This window comes from Lynx rufus, unplaced genomic scaffold (genome assembly GCF_022079265.1).
Source record: "Lynx rufus isolate CCGP_SWC_20201006 ecotype Redwood Valley unplaced genomic scaffold, mLynRuf1.p SCAF_4, whole genome shotgun sequence".
NCBI lineage: Eukaryota > Metazoa > Chordata > Mammalia > Carnivora > Felidae > Lynx > Lynx rufus.
This window is the reverse complement of record NW_025814856.1, coordinates 139,168,145-139,188,529: the sequence shown is the minus strand read 5'-3', so window position 1 is coordinate 139,188,529 and position 20,385 is coordinate 139,168,145. Positions and strand designations below refer to the sequence as shown.

Below are 20,385 nucleotides of genomic sequence, written 5' to 3'. Positions count from 1 at the left end.
TCAGGGAGGGTGCTCAGGCTGAGGGGCTGGGATTATTTCCCAATAACATCTCCAGTCAAGCATCTGGGTATCTAAAAGCACCACTGAAAACCTCCGGCTTACCATAAAGCATGGTGATAAAGAGCAAAACTTTTTTTAAAACAGAACATCCAGATTTATATATATATTTATGTATTTCAAGACAGTAATCTTAAGAGGCTATATGTCTTTCCCTAAAAATCCTATTGTTCAAAACATCTTTTAGGCTGCCAAAGTCAATTGTAGAGATGCACAAAAATCAGTTTCATTAGTTTATGGTGTAAATTAACTTATTTGAGAAAAATGGCGGATTACCTCCACAAATGATCCATTGTATTTATAGCTTACGTATAAGTAGCTTTTGGCTGTTAAAGAATTCATCTCAGAGGACAAGACTATGCCACATTAAGCATATCCAAAATAAAGTGCTTTGGGCCCTGAAGTGCCACAAAGAAGTGTGCCAAGGATTTTTTAAGGGGTTTAGAATTGTATTTGTTTCCTAGGGCTGCTGTAAGAAAGTACCTCAAAGTGAGTGGCTTAAACAGGAGATACTTATTGTTTCATGGTTCTGAAAGCTAGGAAGCTTGAGATCAAGGTGTCAGGAAGGTTGGTTCCTTCTGAGGGGTGTGAGGAAGAATCTGTTCTATGTCCTTCCCTCAGCTTCCGGCAGTTGGATGACAATCTTTCGTGTTCCTTGGTTGTAGAAGCATCACCCCAATCCCTGCCTTCATATTCACATGGAATTCTCCCTGTTTGTGTAGATCTCCAGATTTCACCTTGTTCATAAAGACACAAGTCATGTTGGAGTAGGGGCCCATCCTCTTTCAGTATGACTTCATCTTAACTAATTACTCTAATGACTCTATTTAAAAATAAGACCACATTTGAGGTTCTGGGGATTAGGACCTCAACATATGCTTTTGTGGGGAACACAACTCAACTCATAACAAGAATTGTTGAAACCACTGAATTACCTAGGTTGCCTGTTTTAAAAGATAATCAAAGAATCATTCGCTCAGTGTCTCTGAGTTCTTTAGTGATTATGCTACATCTTTTTTTTCCAGGTGAAAGTCTGAAATAAGGATGGCCAGCTAACAAGTTCAATAGTTAAGGTCCTGTTCATGCCATAGAACAGAAAACAATGCTTAATATTTCTAAGATATTATTAAATGCGAACATAACTGTGGATATTCAAATACATTATAACTTACCACTAGGTTTTAAAAACACAGATGATTACAGTATAGATATTAAGTGTATATGTGAGTTGAAACCTATCAACTTTCCTAGTGTGACCTTAATCCATTTGTTAGTTTTTAGGAGTGGCAAGTCAGTATGGGAAAATATTGGGCTACAACACTATATATAATCTCTACCCTTTTTAGTGATTAATACTGATAATATGATTATAACCAATGTTGATCATAAGAATGACAAAACACAAATCAATTTGCCAGATCTTCCCATAAAGTCTGAATATGGACAGATTCACTGCACTTGTGCTTTGTTTAGTTGAAAAGCTTTCAATTAAACATTTGATAAGTTTTTTTTTTTTTTTTTCTGCTGTAAGAATGCCATTCATTTTTACTAGTTTATCTTAGATTATTTCCGCTGGTAGTATTTGTAATGGAATACCTTACATTCAGGCTGTCTATAATTACTTATTCTATGGATTTTGAGATTGATAGAAGCCATATTATTGTGCATGTGCAAGTTGAGAAGCCAGATTATTTTAAAAGCTTTTTCATATTTTCATCAAAAGATTTTCAGTAGCAAGCCGACATTGCCAGTTACAAGATATTCGTTAGATAGACTTCCAGCAGAGATGGAGGTTCATTATATCAGAGTAGCTCTGCTTTTGCATTTTATAATTAATAACAGATGCTGGTATTGGTAATGATACAGTGCATAATTATATGCATAGTTGACTTACAAAAGTGGATCACTTAGTAGCTTTATGGTACAAGTACAATTAAACCCATCATTAAAAATAAGACTCAATTCACTTTGCCCTGGAGAACATGTTTCCTAATTGAAGAGTGCCCAGAGACTATCCACCTGGAAGACGGAGGGGTCTAACAGGGAGGAACAAGTGAGGGACAGCTGGAGGTATTTATGTTACTTATTCTGAAGTAGCAGATACTAAGGGGGAGATATTTTAGATGTCTTCAAATATTTCAAAGTTCATCATTCAGAACAGGAACTAGACTTGCTCATTGTTGCTCCAAGGGCCAGACATTACAGGAAGGAAATTTTGAATCAATAGAAGGAAGACCTTGCTCATCAAAATCCGTCCAGTTGTGATACAGGTTCTCTTATAAAATAATGAGTGGCTCATCACTAAAAATATTAAAGTCAAGGTCAGATAACCATGTCATTGGCAGATGGAATGGGTTTTTAAATTAAGAGTGGATCTGGACTAGATGAACTTCAAGGTCCCTTTTATCTTTCATATTCTGTAAGCTCAGAGATAAGAACTGGCTTTCTTCCTGCAATCTTTCTTCAGGAGTCTGAAATCAAGGAAATAAATCATTCTCAACCATCTGGTGGCCTGCATGGTCCCTGACCCAATAATGTTTTATGACACGTTTGAAACCTGTGAAAAATGACAGAGCAGAAATAAAGCAACAATTGCACATTTTAGAAACATTCCCATCAGAAGTATTGTTGGATTTGGCACACAGCTCCTCCAATACCTGTAATGAGCTACGCACTTGTATAAAAGTACAGATGCAAAAATCACAGATGAAAATGTTTCTGACCATCAACCTGGTTCCATCACATTCATCAACTCACAATGTTTTGTGAGTGCCAGGTGCTATTGGAAATGCTGAGGATATAACAGAGAAGGTTGCAGACAAAATCTCTCCTCCTGCGTAACTTACATTCCAGTTAGGTGTATAGACATTTAGCAAGAAAAAAGCAACAATAAAACTGATCTCAGGTAATGGTAAGCATTTTGAAGACTCTTAAGTAGGGTTGTGTGCTGGAGAATGGCTTTATTGGTGAGGGAGCTACTTAGGATGGTTAGGAACCCACTCTTTTAGGAAGTGACATTTGAATGATGAGCAGTCGATGAGAAGGCTGCAGCCATGCAAAGATCCACTGAAGGGGCACCTGGGTGGCTCAGTCACTTAAGCATCCGACTCCTGATTTAGGCTCAAGTCACGATCTCGCAATTCATGAGTTCGAGCCCCACATCAGGCTCCATGCTGACAGTGTGCACCTCGGGCTCTGTGTTGACAGTGCAGTGCCTGCTTGGGATTCTCTCTCTCTGCCCCTACCCCATGCATGGAACACCCGTTCCCCGCCTCAAATAAATAAATAAACTTAGAAGAAACAAAAAGATCCACTGGGACACCTGGATGGCTCAGTCGGTTGAGTGTCTGACTTCAGCTCCGGTCATTATCTCACGGTTCGTGGGTTCAAGCCCCGCGTAGGGCTCTGTGCTGACAGCTCAGAACCTGGAGCCTGTTGCAGATTCCGTCTCCCTCTCTCTCTGCCCCGACCCCACTTGTGCTCTGTATCTCTGTCTCTAAAATAAATAAACATTAAAAGAAAATTAAAAAAAAAAAAAGATCCACTGAAGAATTTTTTTAGCCTGTGAAACTGTGAGTGCAAAAACTCACCCAGAGGTAGACTAGTCAGTGATTACTGACTGCTTACTACCCTGTTCTTTGGGATTATTTGTGTAACCACACTCTCTAAATACCAGGTGTTAGACTTGGCCTCAGCAGAACATCAGACTCAGGGTGTATGTTGGTAGAATACAGGACTGAAGTGTCTCTTCCTTCTCTCATCTGCTGAGTTTTCCACCATGTCAGTACTAAAGTTCTCTGTCTAGACTTGATCTGGAGAAGAAAAACAGAGAGACTGAGAAAGAAAGAAAGCTAGCAAAGTGTGGACTGTCAACCTCTTGCCCGTGGACCTGTGCTCTTCTTGGATGGGCTTCAAGGGAAAGGTGATAGTGCTGAAATTGTTTTCAATATTTTATATGCATTTTTTTCAATGACTAGTATCCTTAGCTTTCATCAGCTTTTCTTGGGGTTTCATACCAAAAAGTGTGAAGAACCACAGTTGTAGAGATAGTTGCAGTGTTTGCTACCCCTGTTATGAAATGAAGAATAAACATCTTTTCAGAGGGATTGGAATGCAATTTTCTTCCTCCGTACGCCGCCTCAAGAAAAATGAATGCAAGTAAACAAGTTCACAACAGGCCCTCCTTCAAATGGACCAACTCAAAATGTAAAACAAAGAGGAACAGAGAGTAAAGTAAAATGTACCTCCAAAGAAACATGCCTTCGTTTTGTAGTTAGGAGAAAGACCACTGTTAAAAGATATTGTTGGCTTCTTCGGAAAAGTAGTATTCACAGCAGTTTATGTGAGGGCTGGATAGAGAGATGGTTTCCACACAGCTGGGTGCCTTTGAAACACTTTCCCTCTATTTTACTTATCTTATTTATTTTTAATTTTTTTATGTTTATTTATTTTTGAGAGAGAGAGACAGAGTGAGAGCAGGGGAAGGGCAGAGAGAGAGAGGGAGACACAGAATCCTAAGCAAGCTCCAGGCTCTGAGCTGACAGTACAGAGCCTGATGCGAGCCTGACCCACAAGCCATGAGATCATGACCTGAGCTGAATTCAGATGCTTAACCGACTGAGCTACTCAGGCACCCTTATTTTATTTTTTTTTTAAGTTTATTTATTTATTTTGAAAGAGAGAGAGCAAGTAGGGGAGGGGCAGGGAGAGAGAGAGAGAGAGAGAGAGAGAGAGAGAGAATCCCAGGTAGGCCCCACACTGTTGGTGTAGAATCTGATGTGGGGCTCGAACTCACAAACCATGAGATCATGAGCTGAGCCAAAGTCAGACGCTTAACCGACTGAGCCACCCAGGTGCCCCTGGAATACTTTCCCTTTAGACCCTTAGTCTTTATATGTTCCATGTGATGTTGGGTTTGAATAGCAAATATTCTTTATAATTCCCCAAGGAATTTTGCCCCAAACCACTTCTGCCTCTGAGTAACAGAAAACTTGTATGGATAGGGTGATAGGGAAGGCCAGGAAGCATGGAAGTGAAGGGATGTGATCTCTCTGAGCCTCCGTTTACAGCACGAAGAACCCAGATGGTGACAAGCATCTAGAGGTCCATGGTACTCCCAGAAGGTACATGGACATATTAGGGATGCTCCCCCAGGTTAAAGGTGGGCCAGCTCATGATGAACCCATGTGGGATGGTTCGTTCTAAGTTTTTGTTCTCTCTGTTGTGTGTTCTCTTCCGTGTGAGCTGAGTCATGAACTCATGCTGTCGTCCCTCACAGATTGGAGGTCCTGTTCCTCCTTATCTCCTTTGTACCCTGTTGTGGTCAGCAAATGGTATTTGCTTCATAATCTGTGCATATGTACTTTTCTGGGCAGCATCTTAGCCTTCAACACCTTTGACGAACACTCTTCTATTAACAGTTAGAAAAGTGAGTCAACTCTGTATATAGTCTGCTTTGACTAATAGAAACAACTTTGATTTTATAATTTTCATACACAACATCCTAAACACAGAAATATTTCCTTAGCAATTCTTTGTGGTGGAGACACGACATACATTGTAGATCCAAAAGGAGATGGTAGGGAATAGGGGTATGGCTTTCTGGCAAGTTCTACATAGTTATGAGATTGATTATTTTTCTCCCAGGTAACCCTGCTCTTAAATTACTAGTAGTAGGATTCTTTAGGACCAAGTACATCACCACACAAAAAAAACAACATGAGGGGCTAATGTTGAAAGATAAGTGTAAGACCAGAAGCCCGAAGTAACAGTTTAGACCCCTGGCTAGGGACTGGCCAGTTGCATTAACATGAAGTTAACCAAGTCTGCATAGTAACGATCCTCATACCAGTGGTTATAATAAGAGAGAGGAATTGGTGACTTTAAACTGGAGCACAAGAAGGATCCAGACATGGGTAGGTAATCTTTAATTACCATTTTTTTATATTTGTGAGATATGCATCGGGAACACAGAGGGGCTAGTCTTTCCCTGAGATAAGCAGGTGTTAGCCATGTGGAGAAAATATTTGGGTGGCATGGCCGGAAAGGGGCAAGCAAAGAGGCAATCGTGCCAAGTTAGAGCTGGAGCCTGGGGCGAGAGGGCCTTCCTGGGTGGCTGGCCAGGGCAGGCGCTGGATTACGCTGGATTACGAAGAGCCCCGTCAATCCTGCTACCGCATGAATTTTATGCTAAAGTCTGTGAGTAGTTGCCAAGTAGAAAGGCAAGCACATTCACAAATTTGAGGCATTATTATGACAGGAAAGCTTAACGCTGAGTAGTCATGGGATTCTGGTTTATTAATAATGAAGCTCCATTCTCAGATAAACACACACAGAACCTCCTGCACAGATAGTAATCGGTAGGCAGCTTTCAGGCTCAGTGGTTATTTAGATGGAATATCCCCAAGAAGTTCCGTTCACAGGGTTCTTTTATATGAAGTCAAAGACACTCCCTCCTGCCTCTCTGCTGACTTCATTATCTCCTCAGCAACTGCCCGCAGGGGTCAGGTTCACTCTGACTTGGGGCGATATCTGTTTTATCATTCAGAGCCCTGCAGGACCAGTTTGTGCTTGGTGGGGGAAGCATCCCTTTTATCTTCAGGCTTTGCTTTATCTAATGGGGCCTTGAACTGTTCTGCTGATTTTGCCTAAGGTATACAAATGCGTTCTTCTTTTCTTTCCCTCTCTTTCTGGCACAGTTCACTTGTAGGTTTCCCGTTACCTAGTCACCGTTCAAATGGCTTTTCTTCTTTTGCTTTGTTAATGAAGACTTGCAAGGTTTACCTTTAGAATTTACTCATAAGAAGGCCATTTTAATATTTTGACCTGAAAGAAGTACTTCACAAAATAACAATTTTAGATTTGTGCCTTGAAATTATTGTGTCGCCCTTGTGAAGAGGAGTGGAGCTAAGGACTAGGTCTTGAGGCCTGGAAGAGAGGTAGGAAACTGTTGCAGGTGATTCATGTGAGTGATGATAAGGGCTGGGATTCAGGTTGTGCCATTGAGGACAGAGGGAAGGGATGAATGTGAGTGATTTGAGGGGGAATAAACAAAATGATGAATTGGTTGTGCAGAGCGAATGACAGGGAAGCTGTAAGGACACTAGCCTTGGACTCGGATCCTGGTTGGATAAAGAAGCCATTTACTGAGGAGATAGGTTGGATTTGATTGGGTCCTTCTTGGAAATGCTGGGTTTAAGGTTCCTGTCAAGTACTTGGTGTGCAGAAACCAGTAGAAAATATAAAGCTCAGTAGACCTAATTCAGTCACAGATGTGGATTTTGTGTGGACCGATCAGGGAAAGAGCTAATTCCATATGCAATGAGTTGAATAAGGTGGGAGTCTATTTTTCTCCCATAAACCAGTCAGGTGGGCCAGATTGCCAGACAGCTCTGCTGCCTTCATCCAGGGACCCAGGATGGTGAGACAATTCCACCTTTTTTTAATACCTGCCTTCCAAAATTGCTCCTGTTTTTCTCCAATTCCGGTCAGAGGGAAGGAAGACATGGGAAGGAGAACATCCAGTGTGTGCAGCTCTACACTCATCACCTCTGCTCACATTCCATTGGCAAGGGCTCACTTGGCCCTGCTGAGTTGCAAGGGAGGCTGGGAAATGTGGCCTCTGGCTAGGAGACTGCATTCCCATAGACAACACTGATTACTATGAAGAAGTAGAAAACAGCCTGGAGCAGGTGGGGGGGACTAACAGTTTACAGGTGTTATCAGTGTAGATGAGGCAATGAATGCATGGGGAGGAGATCAGGTCCCACAAAGAGATGGTGTGACATATGCGACAGAGGACAAAATTTAGGGAGTGGCACCACTTGGGCAGAGGAGGAGCCCCACCTGTTGAAGTCAAGGAAGGAGAGGGTTTTAGGAATGAGTTTTCTTGAGTGAGGAAGCATGGCTCAGAGGTGAAGATCAGGCTCTGAAGTCAGACTCTTGAGGTTAAATCTTCACTCTGTGCCTTACTAGCTGTGTGATCGCGAGCAAGGTGTTCCTGTCTCTGTGTTTCATTCTTTTCGCCTACAAAATGAGGATAACCAAAGTACCCATCTCAGGGTTGTCTGGAGAGTGAATGAACATATTAAAGCCATTAGAACAGTGCCTGTTTGTAGTAAATCCTACCAGTCATAGCTGAGAGTTAAGGTAAATTAGGGATTGGAAGGTCCACCTAGGAATTTTTAAATAAGGTACACATTTATATAGCTCTATAAACATGCGTTACCTCATTAAAGCCCTAAAATAGTTCCATTAAGGTGCGGTATTATTATCTCCATTTTACAGATAAGAAAAGTGAGACACAAAGAGGCTAAGTGACGTAGTCCTGTGTCATAGCTAGTCAGTGACTGAGCTTGGATCTATTTGATTCCAAAGCCCAGATTTTAGACACTAAAATTTTGAGATATGGAATACATGGTGAGGAATAAGCTGAATGTTTGTAGATTTTTTTTCACTTGTAAACCTCAATGGCTTAATTTTTATAATGAGATAATAATACTACCTACCTCACTCTTGCATTACAAAGATAAATCAAGCTTTGTAATGAGAAACCCTTAGCAAACCACTTGGCATATAATAAACACAAATCTCCAATGCATGGCGGTAGCTAATGACAGTAATGACAATAATAACTGTTAATTTTTAACATTTATTAAAGTAAATAGAATAATTAACGATCTATGATTAGATCTTTAACTAGCCAAATTGCACCCGGTTTTGCTAGTTAAAGACAGGAAGGGTAAGCATTTTCTGGTTCTATATATCTGTGCTGGCTGAAGGTAGATTTTGAGGTCAAGATTTTGGGGCCTTCATGTGGTTTCTGACGTCACTTGTTTTAACACCTCCCTTCTTCTTATAGATGAAATTTAGGCGGCCAAAGGGCCCAATGAGAGATAACGTTTGAATGAGCAGCTCGTAAATGTGCTTCTGCTCAATCAGGGAGCGCCTGCTGCAGGAGCCGGCCTCACAAGGGAGAACAGCACTGTCTGGCTTTTCTGACTCTGTCGTCTCTTTACAACCACATCTTTCTGTAAAAATTGAAAAATATTCAGCAGATGCAGTCTTTTAAATTTGGTGATTCTGTCTATCCAATGGGGATATTGTGAGAATTAATAGAGATACCAGGGACCGTCATTAAGAAATAGGAAGACTTTTTCTACTGCATTTCCGATGCACGGGTTTGGTTAGCCTTACCCTTAACGAGAACAGAAAGTCCTATGGTGAATTTTATTACTTGCTATTTAATTTTTTTAAAGGAAGGATTCATTTCCCTGCAGCACTTATGATTATCAGTGGAGAACATTTGGTCCAACCTGTGTAAAGATCACAGACTCATGAAGCACATTCACTTTTTTAATTTTAGAAGAAATAAGGCCGAAGATTATATATTTGTACGTGATAATTAACACAGTCATTTCAAACTTGAGAGCCACGTTTATTACCAAACATCAATTAGAAAAATATCAATACTGGCGTGTATTGGCACCTAGACTTAATTCATACTTTATCTTCATAAGCTGATGAGAAGTCTGCCTAATTTTTTTCTCTGTTGCTTGTGAATATTGAATAACAAAAAGCCATGGGGTGCTTCCAATTTTAGAAAATCATTTTGGAGATAGATCAGAGCATAATTTCAAGTGTATCATTTCCTCAAGTAAAATGAGGCATCCTGACATGCCTTCCAATAGATTCTAGGAAACGTAGGGATTAGTGATTTTTTTCTCTAATAAAAAGTTAGTGTTATTATTTATAGTTAATAGTTGACCAGAATTTTAATACTGCAGCAAGTAAAGTAGGTTAGACCACATGCGTATTCATACCTTTGAGTTTTCTGAAGTTATTAATGTAGGACTAACATAGCTTCATGTAGGAAGAAAACGCATTCAAGGTGAATCAACTTAGAGTATTTTATTTTGAGAAAAGCAAATAAGTGTAATTGAGTTCTTTCCAATTCTGAATAAAACACCCTTTGTGAAATGGAATGCGGTTTTGAACTCTAACATTTCTGTTTCCTCTTTGACTCACTCAACAGAAATGTTTGTTTATGCAACTAAATCTCTATGAATAGTACAATAGAGTGTATAGAGACACATCTGTATTTTTTTTTTCTTCTCTAGACTTGGTGTCTTGGTTTTCAGCAAAAGTGTCCAAGTCTGCACTGAAAAGTGTAAACCTTATGCATGATTATCTGACTGACTGAAAATAAGCTCACAACTTGTGTTCAGACTGATTTTATTCAATGGCACGGAATGGAAGAGAGCGGCTAAGGAGGACAATGCTTATATAGAAATCCAGAAAAATATTGTCCTCAAGAAGAGGACTATTCTTTTGGAAAATTAATCCTTAACTTTAAGTAATTGTGTAAATGATTCACAAATATTCAGCACGATGCCTGATGTACTGCAAATTTCTACAATGCCCTCTGAATCATCAAAAAAATATCAAATTGTGTGCAGTATAGAGAGATTTGTATTTAATGAATTCTAATGACAAACTTAAGTATTAAAATTCTGTCTTGCTTGAGGGGTTATCTGTATGCCTTATAAACTAAACGAGGTAGTGATAAGGCTGACATATTGTTACATAAATTGAGGAATCTAAGACCTTTGCCTTGAATAAACAGCCCTTGCCCACCTTGACGTGGAAATAATCTTTAGCGTCCCCAAGATCCAGAAGGAGGCCGGGTCCTTACTATGTGTCATATGATACGATCCCATGTCCACACTGCTGGGGAACCTGACAAAGCTTTTTGCCCAGGATCCAAACTCATTCAAACAGTCTTGGTTGTCCTAATGTAGTAGTGAGTCACAGAGTCGGGACACCGAGGTTTTTCTTTCCAGGAAGCAGCTTTGTTCATGTCAGCACGGGCTCAGAGGGCTAAGACCCAAAAGGCTGAGCCCTGGGCGCAGTAGGGGGTTGCCTCTTGTACAGTTTTTGCTCCTTTGTCTCCCATATATGGTAACATACAGTCTGAATGTGCAGTCTGTGTTACAGAGCCATGAGGAATGTCATGCATGCACACATAGCCAGGTTGCCTTCCCATGTCTCGAGATGTTCACCACATTCCTTAGGGAGGTGCTCTGCCACACTAATATTTTACTGCATTTTCTAGTTTTTAAAGTTAAAAATCAGTGTTATTTTCAAAGAAACATGGACCAAATCAGCACAATCCAAAAAGAGCTCAGTAGGCTGATGACATGTATATATCTGGAAAACTTGAGGGAATTGGGAATATTTAGTTTGGAGAAGAGAATAGTTCAAGGGAAAGTGATGGCTCTTCAAATATGACTCTCTACCTTATAGAAGAGTTTGAGAGCAGACCCAGGACCAATGCATCTTATTAAGTAGATAGGTTCCAATAAGGAAAAGCTTAAGTATTAATGTTGTTCAAGCGTGGACAAAACTGTCTAGTGGGGCAGTGAATTCCTCTCATTCGAAGTGCATTTTCGTTGAAGACTTTTTTTTGTTTGTATGGGAGTCATTCTTTCCTGTATCTTTGCACACCTTGTAATTTTTGTTATTGTTGTTGAGAACTGGACATTGTAAATAATATAATGTGGCAACTCTGGAAATCAGATTCTCCTCCCTCCCAAGAGTTTGTTGTTGCTTGTTTATTCATTAGTGACCTTCCTGAATCAATTCTGTAAAATCTGTATTCTTTGTCATGTGTGGCCACTAAAGTCTGCCCTGTTAACTTAGGGACAGTTAATGAATGATCAGAGATTTCCTTAAGATGCCTGGAACCAATAAGCCTCCCGGTCTTTGTCAAGGGTGCGCAGAGCCTCAAAGTTAGCCAGAGGTAAGATTGCAGGGCCTTCTTAGGTCTTCCCTTAGCATGCACACGGCCCTGAACATAAGCACGGCCCTGTTCTTGTGTGTAACTTTGGAAAGTTCCACAAGTATCCCAGAGCTTTGCCAAGGTCCCTGTGGACTTCTCATTCCCCCAGATTTTCTTTTTAAGCTTTTTGACCAGCTCATTGTGTGCAGTTATTATGCACTGCCTCAGGCAGCCTCAGTGTTCCTCTGGGTGCTTTTGACAAATACCCACAGGGAAAAGGCTGTTGCCCGGTTGAGCTCCAACTCAGGTTCAAATAAAAACAACCTTGCAAATGAGGGCTTCCAGGGTACCGCCAGATAGGACAAATAATGACAGTTATCTGAGACTGGGGCTTTGAAGGAGCTCCAGTCATATTCTGTCGCCTCTGGCTTCCAGGCCACTGGTTTTCACCATAATTATGGGCTGTTGATTTTCAAGGCTGCTGCAGAGCTGGGGAGAGGGGATGGGATAGGGCTAATTACAATGTGACAGAGCTTGCTGTTCTTACTGAGACTCAGGTACTTCTGAATAATGCTCCTCAGGTGGCTACAAGCTTTGGTTAATTTTCAGAGTTCTAAAAAAGTTGATTGTGACAATTTTTGCTAATGCTTTCATTACTTATGTGGAAGAGAAACTATATAGAGGTCCTTTCTCTGCCAGTTTTGTTGATGTTGTTCTGGAAGTGGTTTTTAGCCATATTTTTAAAGGTTAAAACTTGAACTTATTAACTTACAAGGTCTCCTCCCACTCTAGAACATTCAGTGTTAGCTAGTATATCACATCCCCCAAACCATCCCAGAGGATATAGTTTACTATACCTTTTTTACAAATGTGGTTGTTTAAAATATAATTAGAACAGACTTCCCCCAAAGCCAAAATATGAAACACAATAGACTGTAGTTTGGTTATCAGTCTCTGCTTGATTTTACTCACTGATTTAAACAAGAGACGTTACCTTTCCTGCACAGTTTTTCAAGTTAGAATGAGTTGGCCAAAAGGGGTGGGAGATCTTATGACAATAAGAACTATATATCATGATAATGCTACCCCATTCATAACATGGTGCCACAAAAGAAGAGAAGAAGAAGAACTATACAGGTAAAATTTAAGTACCAGTGACAACTGAAAAAGTAAAAATCAAATGATAATTGACTTATGGTATTTCACAGGATTGAATCATTAGCATATGTATTTCTTGAATGGTTTACATTTAATTCTGAAGTTTATTTTAATTATTATTACCAAATTATTGATTTATCTATTCTAACTAATCCTTTATTTACTTATTAAACATCCATTTTTATTCTAAGTACTGATGTATATAGGTAAGGAATTAACTAAACATAATCCGCTGCCATTTTATATCCATTTCTTTTTTCTAAAGATGGATGTGGTGATCTGGTACTGCCTTACTTAGCAATGATGTTAAATAATGTATCTATATAAATTAATTTCCGGTTGTTTGAAGCTAAAGCTTTTAAATTTAACTATCTTTAATGTGACCCTTTCCAAACTGTATAAAATGGCTTTTGGGGCTCCTGGGTGGCTCAGTTGGTTAAGCTTCCGACTCTCGGTTTCAGCTCAGGTCATGATCTCATGGTTCGCGGTTCGTGGGTTTGCGCCCCACATTGGGCTGTGCTGATGATGCAGATCCTGCTTGGGATTCTCTCTCTGTTCCTTCTCCACTTGTGCATGCTCTGTCTCTCTCTCAAAAGAAATAAATAAACCAAAAAGAAATTAATACTTCTCTGCTCCATGAGAAGGCTAGTGATCTAATGTATCAGTGGCAAATAATCATTTTAGATAGTTACTTCACTGCCCTGAAAAACAGCATCAGCCACTTTGGCTCCTGTGAGCAAGGGCTGTTGCATCAATACTCAGAGATGGCACAATGCTGTGATTTGGTATTTTCATTCTCTTTTAAAAAATGTTGTACCTTCCTTGTACCTGTTTATTCATACTTGCTTTTTATAGATTTTCTATCATTTTATTTTTTGATTTTTAATTAAATTTTAATTTAATTTAATTTTTTTTTTTTTTTTTTTTTTTTGAGAAAGAGAGAGTGCCATTGGGGGAGTGCACACAGAGAGGGAGACACAGAATTCTAAGCAGGTTCCAGGATCGAAGCTGTAAGCACAGAGCCCAACATGGGACTCCCAACTCCCCAAACCAAGATCACGACCTGAGAAATGCTTAACTGACTGAGCCACCCAGGCGCCCTAATTTTTTATCTATTTTAATTTGAGCTTTCTAATCCTTAGTGGGCCTGGTGTGGGAAACAAAGACAGAGGAAATGGCAGATAGAATTTAATTTCCTTATAACCTGCAGCCCATTGACAAATACTTGAGGCTGGCAGAGTAAAGTGTTTCTGCAGGAACTCCCTGCTGTCTTAATGTTAATGCTTTGCTAGAGGGAAAAACAACCTTAGCTTGACAATAGCTAGGCCTCCAGTATCCTGGGAGTCTTCTTTAGCATAGGAAAATCTCACTGGAAACTTCCTCTGGACTTCACTTCCCCCAACCCCATAGTATAAAACCAGTCTCTCCTCATGGTCCCGGGTAGCTCTTTCTGCCCACCAGTCCTGTCCCCGTGCTTTAATAAAATCACCCTTTTGCACTGAAGACATCTTCAAGAATTCTTTCTTGGCCATTGGCTCCAGACCCCCCACAATCACCCCAAAAAACCCCATCAGGTTAGATGAGAAAACTGAAGCACAGAGAGATTAAGTAACTTGTCCAAAGTCACATAGCTTGTAAGTGGAGCAGGGATATGAAACTCAGAATTCTGGCTCTGCGGTTCATGGTCTTAACTATTATTCTATACTGTGTCATGCAAGGATACTTGTTAGAATTACACATAAACATAAGGGTGAGAGGGCTCTGATGAACTAGCTCAATGAAATTCTTTGAAAGGTATTTGAACTTCGGTGAATTTTCTCTGTGACAGCTATTTTGGTTTCCCACAGACTGTGTGTGTATGTGTGTGCATACATGCATTTGGTGTGTGTATTAAAAAGGTAAGATGGCCGGAGAAGTGACTTTATTAAACCCATGTTAAGTAGTATTAAATTATAAATATTGTAAGTTCATTTTTGGTGAAATTGATGAGGTTTAGCTAATCTTTTGCTGTTAATTTGCATTACGTGATTTACCAGAAAAAGTTCTTGAAGCATGTCTAGGACTCGTTTTACATGATTTTGTATTTCTTGAACATAATGACTTATTGGAGTAAAGTTACTGATCAATGCCTTTGGAAATCTAAGAATTATGTATTGCTCATTCTTCTTCTCCAACATAATGCACAGATTCACAACTGATTCCGTAGTCTTGCTTCCCTTGATTTAGTTGAGTTCTTTCTGAAATCTAGAGAAGAAAACAAGGAGGCAATTTAAAAAAAATTTTTGTTTTGTTTATTTTTGAGAGAGAGAAACAACACGAGCAGGGGAGGGACAGAGAGAGAGAGAGGGAGACACAGAATCCGAAGCAGGCTCCAGGTTCTGAGCTGTCAGCACAGGGCCCGATGCAGGGCTCGAACTCATGAACCATGAGATCATGACCCAAGCCGAAGTTGGACGCTTATCCAACTTATCCCCAAGGAGGAAATTTTCAATGTAATTATCAATTTCTTTTTATTCAAGTAGCTGCCTCAATAGGGTAAGCAGAATGAATCACTGCACAAACTCAGAACAAAAGTTTTGAAAAGTCAAGTTCTTCTTGTTAGGAGATAATTTCCCATGGGTCTCTTGCATTTCTTCATGTCTTATATGCAGAAGCAATGGATGCCTTTGTTCTGGACTATCTTTTCAAGGGCTTTTGCACAGAAACAGCCTTGAAGATAGAGATGGTGTCTCCCTTCAAAGGAAAGGGCAGGTTTATTTACTGTCCCGTATAATAAAGATGATATCTTTCTCTGATGCAAAGGACATTTATGCTTACTGCCCATTATGAAAGATTAGGGTTCCCTAAACTTCAGGTTTCTCTTTCATAATGCAGTCCACTGTGTGCAGGCATCATCTGGTTGTCTCCATGTTGCACTTGGATCTCGAGGAACTGGCACATACTCTGGCTGTTGCTATTGCTATGAGTAATAAAGTCCTTGGCCTCTGTCTTCTGCCAAAGTCCATGAAACTGTGGCAGGCAAATTTGTTCTCTTCCAAGTAGAGCAAAGACTCAGAATCTTCCAAGTCCTTGAAATTTATTATTATAAAATTCTTTCCTAGATTTTCACCTTCATTTAGAATCAGCTTCCCTTTGGAAGAGGGAATTATCATTTCTTTGTGGTGGATTCAATAGAGACTTGGCAGGTTCTCTCTGCTTTGTTCACTGGAGAAGTGACTTGGACAGTTGTTAGTTGCATTCTCCCTCCTTTCCTTTGCACCTCCTGCCCCCGCCGTTATCTTTAGTCATAGTTTTTCTTTCCCTTTTTTCCCCTCTTCTGTTTTTCTTTCAAAATTCTCTTCTGTCTACCACAAGCACTCCTTAGCCTTTTATACTTAAAATTAAATACAAACAGAAACTTTGCTAATCCTTTCAAGTCAGGTGTCTTTAGCATGTAGGGAAACTAAAGATACTTTTCAAACCCCTACTTGGGGCACCCAGGTGGGTCAGTTAGTTAAGCATCCAACTCTTGATTTTGGCTCAGATCAAGATCTCAAAATCGTGAGATTGAGGACTGTGTCGGGCTCCATGCTGGGTGTGGAGCCTGCTTAAGATTCCTTCTCTCCCTCTCCATCTTCCCCTCCCTGGTTTGCTCACATATGCACTCTGTCTGTAAATAAATAAATAAATAAATCCAACAAAGACTCGATGCCATGCCAGGAACACCCCTCCCCCCATTTTGTATTTCTTCTCAGGCAGTGGACAGAAGTGTGTGATGGTAGGTGAAAGGGAATAGATTAATTTCCACCTATCAGCAAGTTTCAGCAGCAGACTGGGCAAACGTTCCTGATCCTTGGGGACAAGTCTGTGACCAAATGAGCTGCCGGAGTCCAGCTCCAGCAGGTCCAGGGGTTCCCGAAGGATGAACGGCGTCGGCGAAAAAGTGAAAATAAAACAAAACAGAACAAAAAAAATGGACACAGACAACAGCAGTGTGTTGAACTGGCCGATTTATTGCAGTAAACGTGGCATTATATATGCTAGTGATTTCCTTGTAACATACGTCATCTATGTTTTTCTAACATTATCTAATTTTGAAAACGTTCCTTTGTATAATTACCCCATAAGGAATAACATGATTGTTTTGCCGTAACGTTCCCTCCTGCCCTTTGCTTATTGATTAATTTCTTTTATTGTTTTTATTATGTATCTATGTTTATAATCTATAAAGTATTTGCTTTGCTGTTTTCACGAAAGGTCATTTATCTCTCAACACCTCAAGTGGAACAGTTACAGGGACATTGCCTCTTAGTTTCCCTGAACCATTCGTGGTTTTGAAGAACAAAAGTGTTCGCCTGGATCTGAGGTGCCTGGAAGGGGGCCAAGAGGGCCTTAGAAACCCACGCCTTATACATTCTCAGAGAGACAATGCACCTAGGAACCAATGAACCACTCTGTAGCTTAACCGACTAGGTTCGTCATCATCTGGAATGCCTCCGGGGGCCAAGTGGGCCCAGGAGTCAGAGTGACCTGTGTCCATAGATACACTCCTTAGTTACCGGAGTGGGGCTTTCGGATCCACATGTCTCTCCTTCGTTGGCCGCCTTTGCTGGCAACTGCACGAGGCCATCCTTCCTGCAAGTAGAGGAGTCTCCATAGGGAATGGCAAGGGCTAAACGTAAGGCCGCACAATTTCTTGCGGAACCTTATCTTCTTCCCTAATGGTTCTTTTCCCAGGGGGCCTGCCGAGGGCAATTCCCCAACAGACAATACCCCAGGTACTTTTAAGGCCGAATTACCTAAAAGCGGGAGGACAAGAAGCTTCACTGTCAGCGGGCCACCTTGCAGTCACCAGTCCGTCCACAGCCCGGGCTCTGCCACTCAGGCTGGGTAGCTGGGCTTCCAGCAATGAGCTATAACCTAACAGTGAATACCAACAATAATAAGGAAACATTTTTGCAAAATCTGGACCAGTCTATATCAGCGGTCAGCAATCTATGGCCTGTGCCCCAAATGTGGCCTACTGCTTTTTTGGTTCATGAGGTTTCACTGAAAGGCAGCCAGCCATATGCATTCATTTCCATATTGTCTATGGTGGCTTGCTTGTTACAGTGGCAGAGATGAGTGATTGCAATAGAGACCATATGGCCGGCAAAGATTTGCTTCAAGATTTACTATCTGACCTTTTACAAACAAAGACACAAACAAAAGGTTACCAACCGTGCTCTAGATGTGTTTTGTGCTGGTGATTCTCAATGTCAGGTGGCGAGGAAGACAGAAAAAGGAGTAAGCTCATCAGAATCACCTGGGCAGGCTTTTCAAAAAGTGCTCCTCTCCATCCCCCCTCCAGTTTCTCATAGGTGTTCCCTGCTGAGAGTCACTGTGTTAAACTGTTAAGATTCAAGTTGTTTGGTTCCATTAACTGGCACAGATTGTTTGTTTTCACTATTTGACCCTCCGTGACATACCCAAAGTAATACTGACTGTGTTATTTCTTTTACAGGGTTGTGGGAAGAAAATGTATTCCTTTTTGAGGGGAACCAAACAACTGCAGGTGCTAAGGTTTCTGGGGATCTCCATTGGAGTGACACAGATCCTGGCCATGATTCTCACCATTACTCTGCTCTGGGCTCTCTACTATGATCGAAGGGAGCCTGGGACAGACCAAATGATGTCCCTGAAGAATGACACGACTCAGCACCTGTCATGTCACTCAGTAGAACTGTTGAAACCAAGCCTGTCGAGGATCTTTGAACACACATCTATGGCAAACAGCTTTACTACACACTTCGAGATGGAGGAATTATAGAGGATGTCAAAGAAGGAAACTACAAATTTATTTTATTGGACTCGTGCATTCTTGAGCACACACTTATCTGTTTCAGAAATGTGTAGAAATAAAAATGTTGCCATGAGGAATGCCGGAGCATATAATTTTCTACCCTTTAAAGTGAAGAGGGAAAAATTCCATTTTGTAAGTCACCACCTGGACAACGGTTGATGCCCTTTATAATGCTGAGGACAGATCCAATACCCACTTTATAGCCTGTGTAAGATTTTTACTGAACACAGTTATTCTTTGAGGCTCATGCGTTGGCCTAGTTTGACCAGCATTTCCGCATCCATGTAAACAAGCCATGCTCTGGTGGCATTGGAGCCACAGTAAAGTTTGATTTACTTTCATAAGCTTGCTAGTATATCAAGTACCAGTGCACTGCTAACACAGGAAGTTAGGCAGTATTAATGAATTGTATTACTTGGTGACATAGTTTTTGGAGAGTGGGTTGATTATACATAAGAAAACTTTGAAGATTGGTGACTATCTAAATGTGATTTTTTTTCTGGTTACTAAAATATTCTTGTTACTTAACAAGAGCAAATTAACACATTGTCTTAAACTGATCAGGGATCTATGTGTATATAAGAGTCTGTGGTAAGTCTGTATAATTCAGTAGATTTCAGTTCTTATAATGTTAAGAATAACAATTGTGAGTGGAAAGGATAAATTTGTCCTGTATAGCACCATTATTGTTAACCTTTCCTGTAATAGAGCTTTAAAAATCCGTCTTGGGCTTATATTACGTACATAACTGTTAATTTAAATACTTAACCACTAATTTTGAAAGATTGCCAGTGTGATGCATAGGAATCATTTTAAGTCAGAATGTCGTCTGGTCTCTAGGAAATATTCCAAGGAAGTTTGCACATAATGGTAGTTCATTTAGCAAAATCTTGGATGCTGCCTTTCTCCCAAACTAAGGCTCTTTTTGACACTCAACACTTTTTAAAGCCTTTGTCTTCTCCAAACAATAGGCAATAGTCCACAAGTTTGAATACAGCTCCATAGAGAATACTGTCCCTTCTCTCCAGCAAAATGCCAAGAGAATCATTAAAAATAAGTGACAATTTAGAGATTTTCTTCGCTTTATTTCACTGATTAAGATACTGTGGTGAATTACACAGATTATTAAATTTTTTACAAGAGTAAAATCTATTTATTTGAAATGGGGAGAGTGCATTTTACTGTATTTTGTGTATAATGTTTATTAGAAAATGAAAAGAAAATTAAAATGTGTCAATAAATATTTTCTAGAGAGTAATAATTTGTCTGTGTCTAATTTTTATACACGATGAACACTTTTACCTCTCATGATGATTGGCAAGGGGAGAGAAATATAAGAAGAAATGATTAAGTAAAGTAACAATAATGATTGCCAAACTCTGGAACTAATCTATAAGAGGATGTATCCTCAGTGAGAAAAGACAAAAAGATGCCCACTTACTTTTCAGGTTCGTTTTTGAGCTAAATGATAAATAATGTAGTTGTTTGCTAGAACATAAAAATATGCACATTCATGCTGATTCATCTTCTCAATGTTTTCACATCCCAGTTTCTTCAAGTAACTTTTAGA

General features: G+C 40.1%; 1 protein-coding gene across 1 annotated transcript in view; it reads left to right on the top strand.

Moving 5' to 3' along the window:
* The window catches only part of TSPAN12 (tetraspanin 12), a 64,617-nt gene extending 44,553 nt beyond the window's left edge, over positions 1-20,064 (top strand). The window contains exon 8 of the mRNA XM_047095812.1: positions 18,477-20,064. Within this exon, the coding sequence (XP_046951768.1) occupies positions 18,477-18,782 (306 nt within the window). The 3' untranslated portion in view covers positions 18,783-20,064. The remainder of the gene's footprint in view (positions 1-18,476) is intronic.
* Positions 20,065-20,385: the final 321 nt, after the last annotated feature.